The sequence below is a fragment of the Ranitomeya variabilis genome, chromosome 5, assembly GCF_051348905.1.
Source record: "Ranitomeya variabilis isolate aRanVar5 chromosome 5, aRanVar5.hap1, whole genome shotgun sequence".
Classification (NCBI taxonomy): Eukaryota; Metazoa; Chordata; class Amphibia; order Anura; family Dendrobatidae; genus Ranitomeya; species Ranitomeya variabilis.
The window spans coordinates 272,844,231-272,861,539 of record NC_135236.1 but is presented as its reverse complement, the minus strand read 5'-3'; the positions used below and the strand labels follow the sequence as shown (position 1 = coordinate 272,861,539).

Below are 17,309 nucleotides of genomic sequence, written 5' to 3'. Positions count from 1 at the left end.
CCTCACAATAAAAACTGATCACCTACTGGTTCCAGATTTTCACCCCTGTAATCAAAACCTGACAACCAGTTTTACCTCATTCATGACATGCGCCGTACATGTACAGTTGAACAGGAAGTTGGTGTATGGAGCAGGCTCACTGGATTTGCCTGTAACAATGTTAGCCTGTTAAATGCCTCTGTAACTCTGACAGCGGCATTTAACACGTGCCTGCATAGGGGTGCCTCACTCCATACGCTCATCGGTGGGCTCTTGATGTGATCACGGGTCAATGAATTGTTGTGACAGCCAGGAGTCTGTAGAAGACCTCTGTGTTTGTCATTACAGAGCTCCTTTGAAACCCTGCCAGTGACCGGGATTGAAAGGAGACCGTAAATTCTGCTTTATACAGCGATGCCACAGCATTGCTGTATGTAACACAGGTGATCAGACCATCTCAGCCTCAAGTCCTCCCTGAGGGGACTAACAAGTACAGTAGAAAGAAAGTTTTAAATATAAAAAAATACACCCTTAAAGTTAAAATTGCCCCACTTTTTCCCCATTAAAATATATATATATATATATATATATATATATATATATATATATATATATATATATATATATATACATACACACACACACACACACACACACACACACACACACACACACACACACACACACACACACACACACACACACACACACACACACACACACACACACACACACACACACACACACACACACATATACATACATACACACACACATATACATACATACACACACACATATATATATATATATATATATATATATATATATATGTGTGTGTATATACAATATATATATATTTACACATGTAGATTCACAGTGTTTCGAAGATTCCAACCAATCAAAATATAATTAACCCAGTCGGTAAACACGGTAAATTAAGAAAATTCAATAATGCCAAATTGTTGTGATTAGACAATCGAATCGTCTCATCTATCGCAAAATAGCTTAAATTTAAAAAATTGTCCTGCCCTGCAGAAAAATGTAGTCACACAGCTACTTTGAGAAAAAAATAACCGGTCTTGGACACTACCCCAAAAATTTTGGGGTGAAGCATTTGATTTTGATTTTTTTTTTTTTTTTTTTCAGCCACTAAAATAAAAAAAAAAAAGCATTGGACATTTTTTGGTATCTCCGTAATCGTACTGATGAGCAGAATCAGATTGCAAGGTCATTTTTTACCATAGTATACAGAGGGGGATAAAAAGTATTTAGTCAGCCACCAATTGTGCAAGTTCTCCCACTTAAAAAGATGAGAGGCCTGTACTGGCTTAAGCAGGGGGACACGTCTGGCACTGCAGGATCCTGGCGGCGTAGTGTGTTACTGATGGTAGCCTTTGTTACCGTGGTCCCAGCTCTATGCAACTCATTCACTAGGTCCCTCTATGTGGTTCTCGTGGGATTTTTGCTCACCGTTCTTTTGATCTTTTGACCCCACAGGGTGAGATCTTGCATGGAGCCCCAGATCGAGGGAGAATTATCAGTGGTCTTGTATGTCTTCCATTTTCTTATTATTGCTCCCACAGTTGATTTCATCACATCAAGCTGCTTGCCTATTGCAGATTCAGTCTTCTCAGCCTGGTGCAGGGATACAGTTTTGTTTCTGGTGTCTTTCGACAGCTGTTTGGTCTTCACCATAGTGGAGTTTGGAGTGTGACTGAAGTTGTGGACAGGTGTCTTTTACACTGATAAGTTCAAACAGGTGCTATTACTACAGGATAGAGGAGCCTGTTAAAGAATAAGTTACAGGCCTGTGAGAGCCAGAAATCTTGCATGTTTTTAAGTGACCAAATACTTATTTTCCACCATAATTTGAAAATAAATCTTGCCAAATCAAACAAGGTGATTTTCTGGATTTGTTTTCTCATTTTGACTTTCATAGTTGTGGTCTACCTATGATGTCAATTACAGGCCTCTCTCATCTTTTTAAGTGGGAGAACTTGCACAATTGGTGGCTGACTAAACACTTTTTTCCCCACTGTATACACCATAAAAACAATGTCAGAATTCCCGTTTTCCAGTACACTGTGTTAAAATAAATTGCGGCGTTCTTGAAGGACAAAACGGAAATTGGGCCCCCGTTGTGACTTATAAAGTTCAGTTTCACTGACTTTGGTATAGTATTAGAATGAAAAGACCTTCTTATGTATTGCATTGCAGGAAGACAGAGGAGCCTTCGATATTCATGATTATGGAGACCGTCTAGTGTCACAGTTTAGTGGGGTGGGAGAGTGGAGATCGTTTGCAAGTCTAATGGCCAACAGACAACCCTATGAAGTTTGCAGATACATGCTGGCATCTTTACAACTGGTAAGTAAGCAGAGCTGATCTTATTCTTTGATATTGCTGTGACCCGATATTAATGGACTTGCATAGATCCGCAGGCTGACCTGCGCAATATTTGTAGTACTGTATTTTCCGGCGTATAAGACTACTTTTTAACCCCTGAAAATCGTCTCAAAAGTCGGGGGTCGTCTTACACGCCAGATATGGCGTGTGCAGGGAGCGATCCTGGATGTTCCCAGGGTCTGGAGGAGAGAAGACTCTCCTTCAGGCCCTGGGATCCATATTCATGTAAAAAAAAAAAAAAAGAATAAAAATAAAAAATATGGATATACTTACCCTCAGACGGCCCTGGCTCTCAGTGGTGCAAACGGCGGCCTCCCTACCTAAGGATGCATTGAGCGAAGGACCTGCAATGACGTCGCGTGACCGCAACGTCATCGCAGGTCCTATGCTCAATGCATCCTTAGGAACGGAGGCCGCCGCTTGCACCGTTGAGAGCCGGGGGCCGTCGGAGGGTAAGTATATCCATGTATATCCATATTTTTTCTTTTTTTTTTTTTATTACATGAATTTGGATCCCAGGGCTTGAAGGAGAGTCTCCTCTCCTCCAGACCCTGGGAACCATCCTCACCGCACACGCCGTATAAGATGACCCCCCGTCTTACACGGCGAGTATATCCCAAACTCCATATTTTATATGGAAAAGTTGGGGGTCGTCTTACACGCTCAGTCGTCTTATACACCAGAAAATACGGTAATTATTTTTGGTAGTTCTGTGCATCAGTAGTACTGCAATACAAACAAGGAGTACACAACATTATCTAAACCTTTAGGATAAAGATTATGAGCAGCTTACAGCATTATTATTTTACATGGCTTTTTGTGTTCAGACTATGAACTGTTGTTTTTTTTTATTTTTCCTTGACCATTATTCATGATCTGTTGACTGACTGTTAGGCCATGTTCACACTTTGCGGGTTTTACCGCGGATCCGCAGCGTTTCTGCAGCTGCGGGTCCGCAGCAGTTTCCATTGCATTTACATTTACATGGAAACCTTATGGAAACCGCAATCCGCTGTGCACATGCTGCGGGAAAAACCGCGCAGAAACGCAGCGGTTTACATTCCGCAGCATGTCACTTCTTTGTGCAGAATCGCTGCGATTCTGCACACATAGGAATGCATTGATCCGCTAACTTCCCGCATGGGGCTGTGCCCACGATGCGGGAAGTAAGCTGATCATGTGCAGATGGTACCCGGGGTGGAGGAGAGGAGACTCTCCTCCAGGCCCTGGGAACCATATAAAAAAAAAGAATTAAAATAAAAAATAATGATATACTCACCTCTCAGCGCTGCACGCGGCCGTCCGGTCGCAGGGTTGCTGTGCGAGCAGGGCCTGAGATGACGTTGCGGTCACATGACCGTGACATCGCGGTCACATGACCGTGACGTCACGAAGGTCCTTCTTGCACAGCATCTTTGGAACCAGACCGCCGCGTGCAGCGCCGAGGAGATCGGGACGTCAGAGGGTGAGTATAAACCATTTTTTAATTATTTTTAACATTACTATTGATGCTGCATATTGCTGCATATGCAGCATCAATAGTATAGGAGTAAACCCACAGCGGAAACCGCAAAACAAACCGCGATAAATCTGCAGGGATAACCGCAGCGGTTTTGCCCTGCAGATTTATCAAATCCGCTGCGGGAGAACCCGCAGAGGACCCCGCAAAGTGTGCACATAGCCTTAATCTGTGGAGAATCAAAATTCCCATTGGCTTCCCTGCTGTATATTTGCATGGAGCACGTGGGCACAATTTATTTACAAGCAATGCAGTACTGACTTTTGTTTTTTCCAATAGGCCAATGATTACACAGTGGAGGTGTCCCAGAAGCCACAGCTGCATGAAGGACTGGATACAATGGCTCTACGTCTTCTCAGTCAGCAGAAGGCACATGAGAGATTTAAGACGTATACTGCTCCATCTGTTTCAGATCAGTGACAGTAAAGAAAAAAAAACAGTTTATTGCACCTTCTTACAGCAGAGTCCATCAGTTTTACTAGTTTTTGTAACAGTGATGCATAATTCAGCATGTGACGTGGCTGCTCCCCCCCAAAAAGCAATTACATTGCCTAATGGGACTCATTCTTCCCATGTCTTCTAGTGATGGAGGAGTGTTTTTTTTTTTTTCTTTTAAATGCATTTAATTAGAGAAACAAGTTTTTATTACATTTATATTCTGTACATACTTTTTTAACCCATATTTTGTACAGTTTCTTTTGGTCTACTATTCCTGTTTTTAAATTTTTGTATGTATAAAATTAATCTATATACCCACTATCGTTTTTTTCTTCTCTCATTATGACATGGTAACTTTGAGCATAGCTTCACATAGGAACCCTTTTAACCCCTTCATGACATGCGCCATACCAGTACTGCGCTTCAGGAACTGCATTTATGCCAGCCGCAGTACTAGTACGGCGCCGCAGTCTCATGGTGAGTGCTGCGGCGATCGCGTGTGGGTGTCAGCTGTGACAGCTGACACCCTGCAGCAATGCCCACGATCGGTGCTAGCACCGATCGCGGGCATTTCACCCCTCTGACGCCGCTGTCAGTAGTGACAGCGACATAGAGGGGCATCGCGCAGGGACGGGGGCTCCCTGCACACTTCACTTCCTTCAGAATAACGCGATGGTCTCCATGGAGACCCCCGGATCCAAGATGGCCACGGGGTCCTGAAGTGAGGTGGCGTGCGAACGCCTGCTGAGAGCAGGCGCCAGCAAGCATCTTTCATTGCCTGTCAGATCGCTGATCTGACACAGTGCTGTGCAAAGTGTCAGATCAGCGATCTGATGTAATATAGTGATGTCCCAACCTGGGACAATGTTATAAAGTAAAAAAAAAAAAAAATTAGAATGTGTAAAAATATATATATATATTTTTTTAAAAATCCCCAAATAAAGAAAACATTTTTTTTTCCAATAAATCCATTTATGTAAATAAAAAAACAATAAAAGTACGCATTTGGTATCGCTGCGTCCGTACCGCCGCGCTCTAGAAATCTGCCCTACTAGTTAACTCCTTGAGTGAACACCATAAAAAAATTAATAAAGAGGCAAAAAAAAAGCTTTATCATACCGCCGAACAAAAAGTGCAATAAAACGTGATCAAAAAGATGGATGTAAATAAAAATGGTACCGCTGAAAACGTCATCTTGTTCTGCAAAAAACAAGCCACCATACAGCTCCATGAGAAGAAAGATTAAAAAAATATAGCTCTCAGAATAAAGCGATGCATAAATAATTTTTTTCTATAAAATAGTTTTTGTGTAAAAGCGCCAAAACATAAAAAAATATAAATGAGGTATCGCTGTAATCGTATTGACCCGAAGAATAAAATTGCTTTATCAATTTTACCACACGTGGAACGGTGTAAACACTCCCCCCCAAAAGAAATTCAGGAAACTGCCTCCCAAAAATCGGAATAAAAAGCGATCAAAAAATGCCATGTGCCCAAAAATGGTACCAATAAAAACATCAACTCAAAATGAAAAAAATCCAAAGAAAAGGAGCGCACTTACCCCAGTGGAGTTCAACATCACTTTATTAGGACATTCTTAAAAAACGGAGGCAGGGAGGGATGATGTCAGATGCGGACAACGGCCGTTTCGTGCTCTACGGCACTTCAACGGGTCCTCAACGTTGTCCGCATCTGACATCATCCCTCCCTGCCTCCGTTTTTTAAGAATGTCCTAATAAAGTGATGTTGAACTCCACTGGGGTAAGTGCGCTCCTTTTCTTTGGATTTTTTTCATTTGGACTCTGAACTGTTGTTCTGGATGCGGCACCCCCATCAAGTAAAAGAGTGGAGGAGACGCAAAACCAGCGCAGCCTGTAGATGTTACAGCGGTAAAAATCTATTACCCTGGATTTATTTAGAGCAGCAGTGCGGATGTGAATTTCTTTCTTTTGGTGGACTAAAAACATCAACTCGTCTCGCAAAAAAAAAAAAGACCCCACAAGACTCTGTGGGCCAAAATATGGAAAAATGATAGCTCTCAAAATGTGGTGATGCAAAAACTATTTTTTACAATAAAAAGCGTCTATTAGTGTGTGACAGCTGCCAAACATAAAATCCCACTATAAATAGTAAATCAAACCCCCCTTTATCACCCCCTTAGTTATGGAAAAATAATAAAATACAAAAATGTATTTCCATTTTACTATTAGAGTTAGGGTTGGGGCTAAAGTTTGGGTTAGGGTTTGGATTACGTTTACAGTTGGGATTAGGGGTGTGTCAGGGTTAGGGGTGTGGTTATCGTTAGGGTTAGGGACGTGTGTTGGGGTTAGGTGTGTGGTTAGGGTTGGGATTAGGGTTAGGGGTATGTTCGGGTTAGGGTTGGCGTTAGAATTGGGGGGGTTTCCACTGTTTAGACACATCAGGGGCTCTCGAAACGCGACATCGTGTCCAATCTCAATTCCAGCCTATTCTGCGTTGAAAAAGTAAATAGGTGCTCCTACCCTTCCAAGCTCTGCCATGCACCCAAACAGTGGTTTACCCCCACATATGGGGTATCAGCGTACTCAGAACAAATTGGACAACAACTTTTACAGTCCAAATTTTCCTGTTACCCATGTGAAAATAAAAATTTGGGGGCTAAAAAATCATTTTTGTGGGGAAAAAAATGATTTTTTTTATTTTCACGGCTCTGCGTTATAAACTTTAGTGAAACACTTGGGGGTTCAAAGTTCTTACAACACATCTAGATAAGTTCCTTGGGGGGGTCTAGTTTCCAAAATGGGGTCACTTGTGGGGGGTTTCTACTGTTTAGGCACATCAGTGGCTCTGCAAACACAACATGATGCCCGCAGACCATTCCATCAAAATCTGCATTCCAAAACGACACAACTTCCCTTCCGTGCCCCGTGTGCCCAAACAGTAGTTTTCTCCCACACATGGGGTATCGGCGTACTCGGGACAAATTGCACAACAACTTTTGGGGTCCAATTTCTCCTGTTACCCTTGTTAAAATTCAAAATTGGGGGCGAAAAATCATTTAAAAAAAAAAAGTGTGTGTCTATATATATATATATATATATATATATATATATATATATATATATATATATATATATATATATATATATATATATATTCCTTATTTTTACGGCTCTACATTATAAATGTCTGTGAAGCACTTGGGGGGGTTCAAAGTGCTCACCACACATCTAGATAAGTTCCTTAGGAGGTCTACTTTCCAAAATGGGGTCACTTGTGGGGGGTTTAGGCACATCAGGGGCTCTCCAAACGCAACATCGCTTCCGATCGCAATTACAGCCAATTTTGCATTGAAAAGTCAAATGGCGCTCCTTCCCTTCCGTGCGCCCAAAAAGTGGTTTACCTGCATATGTGGGGTATCGCGGCACTCAGGACAAATTGTACAACTTTTGGGGTCCAATTATTTATTTTGTAAAATAAAACAAATTGGATCTGAAGTAATTTTTTTGTGTAAAAAGTTAAATGTTAATTTTTATTTATTTATTTTTTAAACAATTTCAAAAATTCTTGTGAAGCACCTGAAGGTTTAATAAACTTCTTGAATGTGGTTTTGAGCACCTTTAGGGGTGCAGTTTTTAGAATGGTGTCACTTTTCAGCATTTTCTGTCATATAGGCCCCTCAAAGTCACTTCAAGTGTGAGGTGGTCCCTAAAAAAAAAAAAATGGTTTTGCAAATTTTGTTGTAAAAATGAGAAATCGCTGGTCAACCTTTAACTCTTATAACGTCCTAACAAAAAAAAAAATGGTTTTCAAAATTGTGCAGATGTAAAGCAGACATGTGGGAAATGTTATTTATTATCTATTCTGTGTGATATGACTCTCTAAGGGCATAAAAACCAAAAGTTTGAAAATTGCGAAATTTTCTCTAAATTTCTTTTTTTTTTTTTTCACAAATAAACGCAAGTCATATCGAAGAAATTTTACCACTATCGTAAAGTACAATATGTCACGAGAAAACAGTCAGAATCACCAGGATCCATTGAAGTATTCCAGAGTTATAACCTCCTGAAGTGACAGTGGTCAGAATTGTAAAAATTGGCCTGTCATTTAGGTGAAAACAGGCTTCATCTCAAAGGGGTTAAAAATTCTCACAGATCTAACAAAGTAAACTAACATGACTACATAATGTCTAACCTGGCCAAACTGTAAAAAACATAATTACAAGAGGTAGTTATAATTGATTATTAATGTACAACCACAATTACAAATAAAGTTGGGACTTTGGATAAAATGTAAAGAAAAGAAGAAAGCAATGATTTGTAAAAAAACTTCTAACCATATTTTATTCACAACAGAACACAGATCAGATGTTGAACACTAGATACTTCCATTTCATTTTAAAAAATAAAATACTTTTATAAATTTGCAGCAACACATCTCAAAAAAGTTGGGATGGGGCCATGTCTACCATTTATGTAGCATTCTCTGATTTTTACAACAGTCTGGGAAGTGAGTAGACCAATCACTGAAGTTTTGGGTGAGAAATGTCCCATTCTTGCCTGCTGCAGGCTTCTAGCTGCTCAACAGTCCTGAGGAGTCTGCTGAATTTCTAATTTCATAATGTGCCAAATATTTTCTATTGGTGAAAGGTCTAGACTGCAGCCTGCCAGTTCACCTGCACCCTTCTTCCGTGAATTCATGTTGTTGTGATGGATACAGTATGGCTTAGGATTGTCTTGCTAAAATATGCATGATCCTCCATGAAATACATTGTCTAGATGTGAGCATATGTTGTCCTAAAATAGTTATTTATATTTCAAGATATGTAAGCTGCCCATGCCATGAGCCCTAATGCAACCACATACCATCAGAGATGCAGGCTTTAATCTGTACGCTGTCAAGCTGGATGGTCTCTCTAGAGTCCGCAGGACACAGTGTCTGTGGTTTCCATTAAGGTATTTAAAAAGAAGATTTTTATACTTACCGCTAAATCTCTCGTAGCTTTCATTGGGGGACACAGGAAACTATGGGTGTAAGCTGCAGCCACTGCCAGGAGGAGGTTGACACGAAGACTTATAACTAAGAAAAAAAAGTCAGCTCTTCCCCATCAGGTGAGAAAAGCAGTCGGAGGAGCAGAGAAGTTCTTCATTAATAAACAAACTCGACCAACGAAGCAACATCAACCAAGGGGTGGGTGAGAAATGTTATGGCAAGTAGGAAAAAAAATCCTTTCTCCCAGTTGCATTCAGCTACATGCAGGCGCCGGGCAGGTTGGTAATGCTAATAACTGCAGATTAACCCCATACCTGCAGGTTAATAGTGTTATTTCTGGTGACTGGTTTCCTTTAAGGTGGAAGGAAGAGACTACCTTGGGAGGAAATGAAGGCACCGGACGCACTACCACCTAGTCCAAGTGAAGGACAAGGAACAAAAAAGAGCGACGACAGGGCCACTGGTTCAAATACTCACCTAATAGAAGTGAATATTGATCAGGAACACCACCTTCTGGGGAAATGCTTTGGATTGGTTTAAAGGGAGGGTGCATAAAAGTGCTGAGGGCCAGATTAAAGTCCCAGGGATCCAAAGGAGGGCCACAGCCTCAATAGTCTTGACTTGTGGTTTGGAAACAAAGTCCTTCTGAAAGAGAATTGACAGCTCCTTGAAGGAGCTGATGGCTAAACCGGACTCGAGACCCAAAAGTCAGGAGATCATTGAATTCACACCAGTATGATAATAGATACGCAATGAGGATGGCTTCTGATGCTAGATCATAGTCTGTACACCTTGGGCTCTTAGAACTGCGGCTTAAACAACCATGCTATTAAATTGAGCAGCTGAGAATTTGGGTGGAAGATGGGGACCTTGGAGAGAAGGTCTGTGTTGTCCGGGAGACCACACTGAACGTCTGCTGGAATGTTGACCACTTCCATGTACCATGATCTGGGTCAGTCCAGAGTCACCAGGTGTGAATGTAGTGATGAGCGAGTATACTCGTTGCTTGGGATTTCCCAAGCACGCTCAGGTGGTCTCCGAGTATTTGTAAGTGCTCGGAGATTTAGTTTTTGTTGCCTCAGCTGCATGATTTACGGCTGATAGGTTGAATACATGTGGGGATTCCCTAGCAACTAAGCAACCCCCACATGTACTCAGGCTGGCTAGCAGCTGTAAATCATGCAGCTGAGGCAAAGAAAACTAAATCTCCAAGCAGTTACAAATACTCGGAGATCACCCGAGCGTGCTCGGGAAATCCCGAGCAACGAGTATACTCGCTCATCATTACTAGAATTCTTCTGACCTGGTCTTCAGCAGCCTGTGTTATAGATAAAGGGAGAACTGGGACCAAGGAATCGCCAGGGTGTCTGATGCAACTGCTAGAGCAGTATTCCCCAACTCCAGTCCTCAAGAGCCACCAACAGGTCATGTTTTCAGGATTTCCTTAGTGTTTCACAGGTGATGGAATTATTGCCTGTGAAGGTAATGCAATTATCACCTGGGCAATACTAAGGAACTCTTGAAAATATGACCTGTTGGTGGCTCTTGAGGACCGGAGTTGGGAAACACTGTGCTAGAGGATCGGGAGCTCTGGATAAGATCAGGGGCACCTTGTGATTGTGTCTGGATGCTCCATTGAAGATGGTCGGATACAGGGACAAACCCCCGACACAACCCCTGTGGTTAGCCCTTTTTGTCTTGGAAAGTCTGTGACCCATTGTCCACTCCCAGGATGTGAATTGGTACATTAAGGAAAATCAGAAGCAAATACACATGTGGAAACACTGTGCAAGAAACCAAAAAGGAGCACATAAAATGGGAGCAATAGCGTTATATACCTGTACATGTAACTTACTGTGCTACTGCTATATATGAATATGAATAATGGGACTGATGAGACTTTAGATTTGGACAAAGCGCTCTTCCAACCTGTGGTGTCCAAATTGAATTTAACAGCTTTTACCTGAAGAAGTTATATCTGCAGAAGGGTAAGATCATCAGGGATTGCTTGAATGCATGATCTGCGTTCCCCCACCTTGTGCCAAAGGCTACGACGGATATCCAGCATATTGCTCTAGGCGTGTACTAAGCAGCCAGCAGCTTCTAGAGAGGGAGAACAGAGGTACTTACCTGCCTGGGCGATCTGTCTACAAGCTTCAATGAAAGGAAACCGGAGATGATGCCTTAGCATAGATGCTTTGCCTAGCAATGACTGCGTTGGTGACCCAGGTTGCAACAAAGGATGAATGCAAGGACAAACCTGCAACTTCAAAGGTGGACATGGCTAAGAATTCCATGAGCGTCAGTGAGGTCCTGGCCGGGTTCACATTAGTGTATGTGTGCGCAGCGTATACCTGCGTACCGATCCGCATGCGTCTTGCATATACTGTATGTATGTACATATATTTAACACTGTATGTAGGGACATGAGTTTGCATTAGTTCGCATGCGTTGTTTCGCGGTGTGCGGCAAACGCAACATGTTGCATTTTTTGAGGCGTCAAATATGCGCAGGCTTGTGCATGCAGATGAGTGCGTCAAAAACCCATTACTGTCTATGGGAACACATTGGAATGCTAGGACATGCGTACGCATGTGTTCGATACGCATGCGTACTTCAGACTGCGCATCTCCACCATGCGCATAAACAGTGCAAACACATTTAAGTAAAAACGCAGCGTAAGCATGTGTTTGTGCATGCAGGTATGCTGTGCAGATACACTAATGTGAACTTAGGCTAGTTTCACACTAGCGTTCAGCAGGACTGCGGACTTCCTCTGTGAAGCCCCGCCCACTGCCACGCCTCTTCCTTCAGCTCCGCCTACGGCTGCATACGTCCTGCGTACTCTATCTTTAACATTGGGTACGCAGGCCATGCTGATGCCTCCCCATGCGTCGTTTTGAAGCTGCGCCGACCGCAACAAAATCCTAACATGTTGCGTTTGACATAGGTCAGCGCAGCGTCAAGACGAAACATGCGAAGACATCCGCATGGCCTGCGTACCCAATGTTAAAGATAGGGTACGCAGGACGTATGCAGCCGTAGGCGGAGCTGAAGAGGCACGTCAGTGGGCGGGGCTTCACGGAGGAAGTCCGCAGCCCTGCCGAACGCTAGTGTGAAACTAGCCTTAGAGACGCTGCATTGGAGATTGGTAGGATCATGGTCCTTGAGGCTATGTGCACACGTTGCGGATTGGTGTATGGATTTTTTCCGCACTGTTTTAGCAAAATCCGCAGGTAAACCGCACTGCGGATTACCCGCATTTTTTGTGCGGATTCCCATTGTGGAGCACGTGTAAACCGCTGCGGAATCCGCACAAAGAATTGACATGCTGTGGAAAAAACACCGCTGCGTTTCAGCGTGTTTTTCTGCAGCATGTGCACTGCGGATTTTGTTTTCCATACGTTTACATGATACTGTACAAGGCATGGAAAACAGTTGCAGATCCACAACGTGTGCACATAGCCTGACAGTCTGGACACTACAGGATCAGCTAGAGGAGAGACGGAAAAGGTGGCAACCAGATATGCAAGAAAGTGACAAAATGTTTTTTAGGCTGGGCCCACACCTTGTTCAGGACTTCACTTAATTCGGAGTGGTTTGAAAAACATTTGCTGGAGAGTCTGACCCTCCTGAAGAATACAGCGTCTGCAGAGGGTGAGGGCTCCACTGACTTTTTTTTTATTAAGGGTTTGGATGACCGCTTAAACCAGACTTTTTACCATATCGTTCAGCTTGGCAGCCTATGTGGAATGCAGGTCTGAGTCAGAATGGTGATCTGATACCTGAGCTGACCGAGCTTCTGGAGGGAGGGAGAGCATGATGGTGAGTGCAATCATCGAAAGAGATGGAAACCGGAATGAAAAATTCACTCTGGATAATGGTCAAGGTACCCGATGCAGAGATCTTAATGGATAGCCGCTCCATGATAGTGACCATTGCCTGGGACAACCTTGGTCAAATCTGTAACAGACAGAGAGGTTAGTGGCCCACACTAGGGAGGTGACAAACTGCGTTCACAGGCTGCAGAAGACTCCTGGGCTATAGGGAGGAGAGGGTGTAGGTAAATGAGGTTGCCATGGGCTAACCAGATGGGAATTTTTGCTCACAGGATATGCAAGAAAAGTACCAGACCAGAGAGGACTGGCGTATGTGTTTCCTTGAGGTAAAAAAAAATATTTAGAATTGAGAGTCCTCAGTGGTTGATACCTTTTAATGGCTAACTGAAAAGATGGTAACAAATTGCAAGCTTTCGAGACTACATACGTCTCTTCATCAGGCAAAGACTAAAACAAATTCTGAAAATCACATATTTATGCACAACATAGTATAGAAAAGAGAAATAAAAAAAAAAAAAGGGGAAAAAAACCATGGATAAGCCAGGTGACATGAAGCAGAATTACCATGGGTGATAAACAGTTATGTCCATAAATATTGGGCCAATTCTTAGATAAGGATTGTTTTATTGTCCTGTGATTAGGGTCTCTGTTGTGATGACCCCACATGGTCTGATGGGCAAGTTCATTAGTTGTAGTTAGTTGATGTAAAAAGACATAAATCCGTGTGACACATTCATTCCTGCAGTTAGTGTCAAAGGTCGTCATCAGTTTATATTCCCAGACTCTCCTGTCTTTCTGCGATTTGAAGTTACCCTTTAATACAGGTAATTTCATGTCCATAATGCTATGATTTGGGAGACAGAAATGTATTGCCACAGGTATATCCATTCTTTTTTCTCTTATTGTATGGCGGTGAGAGTTCATCCTTGTTCTCAGTTTCTGCCCTGTCTCCCCCACATACAGACCCCCCAGTTGGACATTTAGTACAAATGATTAGGTACACCACATTAGAAGTGACGCAGCTGAAAGTACCTGGTATCTTGTAGTCCTGATGTGAATTGGGGATCTTTATCTTGTCCGTGGTCATTATAAATGGACAGGTTTTACATTTTTTCTGGTTGCAAGGGAAGGTTCCTGCAGCTGTTGGAGAGGACAGGGAGCTCTTGACAATAATGCTTCTTAGATTTGGGGGCTGCCTAAAACACAGTAGTGGGGGATCTGGAAAAATGGATTGTAAGCGGGCATCTTTTTGCAGTAAAGGTTGTAATTTCCGTGCAGCTCCCCTTAGCGCCTCCAGATTTGGATTGTAGGTAACTACTAGAGGCACCCGGTTATTTTCTTCTTTAGTTTTGTAATGTAGCAGCAGGTGATTCCTTGATATTCTGGTGGCTCTTGTGATCTGATTTTCAATTGTTCTTGGATGGTAGCCATGATTCAAAAATGTCTTTCAGAGGCGACCAAGGTGTTCATCCCTGTCCATTGGGTTGGAACATATACGATTGTATCTGATGGCTTGGCTGTAGACAATGGAGTTTTTTATGTGTTTTGGATGGAAACTGTCCTATTTAAGGTATGTTGGACGGTCGATTGGCTTCTGATACAGAGATGTCTCTAGTTTATTGTTCTGCAGCTTAATGATGGTGTCCAAAAAGTTAATTTCAGTGCAGGAGTAGTTGAGTGTCAAGATGATGGTAGGATGAAATTGATTAAACTGTTCATGGAATGTCTTTAGCTGTGGCTCAGACTCAGTCCAGATGATTAAAATGTCATCAATGTAGCGGTAGTACGCCAGAGGCCTGGTGGGACATGAGGACAAAAAGTCACTTTCAAGCTTGGCCATGAAAAGATTTGCATACTGTGGGGCCATTTTACTTCCCATTGCTGTGCCAGTCTCCTGTAGATAGATCTTCTTGTCAAACTCAAAGTAATTGTGGGTGAGGATGAATTTTATAAGTTTCACCACAGAATTTGCATCAGTCCCTGTGTTTTCCAGGAAGAATTTGCAGGCATTTAATCCATCCTGGTGTGGGATATTGGAGTACAAAGATTCCACATCCATGGTGGCCAGGATGGTTCCTTCTGGTAGAGGACCTATTGCTGATAGTTTATTCAATAGGTTAGTTGTGTCCTGAATGAAGCTGGGTGTATCCTTTACCAGGGGTTTAAGAATACCTTCTACCCATCCAGATACCTGCTCAGTAAGGGTGCCCACACATGAAATAATTGGTGTTCCTGGATTTCCAAGCCATCAGATACAATCGTATATGTTCCAACCCAATGGACAGGGATGAACACCTTGGTCGCCTCAGAAAGACATTTTTGAATCAGGGCTACCATCCAAGAACAATTGAAAATCAGATCACAAGAGCCACCAGAATATCAAGGAATCACCTGCTACATTACAAAACTAAAGAAGAAAATAACCGGGTGCCTCTAGTAGTTACCTACAATCCAAATCTGGAGGCGCTCTGGGTCATTCCATATCAAGTGATCCAAATATGAATATTTTTTTACCTGACGTCTTTAGATTTTTTTTATTTTTTGTTTTTATGAAGTACAACTTTTGTTAATTACAAATTAAAAGTTTAATTTTTTTTTCTTCATCAGTTAATTTTTTACAGATTTTTAAAGTTTTTAAAAAAAGCAGATTTTGGCCTGGTATGGCTTTACGTTTTTATCATATCTTGGGCTAGAATTAAGATATAGAGGTGGGAGAGGCATCATTTTTCTCAGAACGGTACCGGCTTTCATTTGATATGTCACAAGACTATGTTTCTTTATATTTTATTTTGGTGAAATCAAATTAAACATTTTGATGCGCAATTCTGAAAAAAACGTATGTTTTAAAATTGTGAAAACATGCACGTGTGTTACTTGTGTCCTTGTTTATATTTGTACAGGGATTCAACTTGGGACCTATCAAATTTGTATTTTTTTTAAGCCTTGAATCATCTGATTTTATGTTTGTGTGCGTTTCTTCCCTTTTTCTTTACAAATTACAACTTATTGCATTCAACATTTATATGTAACAATAAAGGAACACAAAAAACAAATACCATAGTGCCAGAATAAATACATCTTAATCATCATAACAACTTGCTCAGCATTTTCAACCTGAATTCATTGAACAAGCCAAAAGAAAAAACGTGATCATATCCTCAAGTGTGGTTTTCTAAATACAGTCTCGTCCTAATTATATGTTAAAGACAAGATTAAAAGAACCAATATTTCTACCACCTATTTATACATGGAACTATTTTTTTCTACTATATCACTAAACATGTAATTTATGAGGTGTTTAAGAAGAATAGTCCAGTAGTTAAATCCTCGTACTAAAAAATATGAACTAATCAAACAATTAATAGTAGATTTTTACACTGGCCTGTTATCATCAATGTGTCCCTTCTAGAGGATGAAATGTCATCTTGCCCATAAGCGCTCACTAGTAATGGCCGTTTCCTTCTGTGTCAGAGTATGTGCGGCTGTCATGGTGCTCGGCTCCACCTGAGTTATATCTGATTTTTGTAACTTTTACAATGTCTGATTTTCTTGGATACACAAAGGACGGCGCTGGACCAGACGGTGCAGAAAAGTCACTTCTACGTCTTCATTTTCACAATCTTTGGAGAGTCCAGTAGCCGTCAGCGCTAATTATATTCACAGGTCACATAACCAGTTGTGTCATCCATGGCCGATCTTGTGCCGCCTTCTACCACGTCATGGACGTCACTGTCTTTATTTCCACTACATGGGATGACAGTCCGGTATTGCTGAGTCCCTGTGATGGGTTCTGCTTCCTGTAACCGATGTTATAACAAACTCTCCTCCTCTTCGTAGTCCTGGTTCGTACAATACATGAACTGGATGTTAAGGGTATGTTCACACGATCCTGATTTCAATCCTTTTTTTTCAGGACAAAAACCGCAGCTCTTGGCAGAAAACGCAGGTGCGTTTTTGGTGCGTTTTTTATGCGGTTTTTAGTGTGGTTTTTATGCAGTTTTCTCTGCAGATTGTCTGTGTTTGACACAAATAAAGCTTTAACTGCAGTGGGGGGGAAAAAAAAAAAGAAATGATGTCATTTCCTTGTCCAACCCTTTTCTTCTTCCATCCTCCATTTTGGGACTAAACACCAAAATGAGTGGACGTGTTTTGAA

General features: G+C 41.8%; 1 protein-coding gene across 2 annotated transcripts in view; it reads left to right on the top strand.

Annotated features, from left to right (window-relative positions):
- The window catches only part of NCAPH2 (non-SMC condensin II complex subunit H2), a 189,557-nt gene extending 184,234 nt beyond the window's left edge, over positions 1–5,323 (top strand). Inside the window, exons 20-21 of one of the 2 annotated variants that reach the window (XM_077264330.1) lie at positions 2,200–2,349; positions 4,187–5,323. In XM_077264330.1, the coding sequence (XP_077120445.1) occupies positions 2,200–2,349; positions 4,187–4,327 (291 nt within the window). In that variant the 3' untranslated portion in view covers positions 4,328–5,323. The remainder of the gene's footprint in view (positions 1–2,199; positions 2,350–4,186) is intronic. The other variant, XM_077264331.1, reaches the window with a different exon arrangement.
- The last annotated feature ends 11,986 nt before the right edge of the window (positions 5,324–17,309 follow it).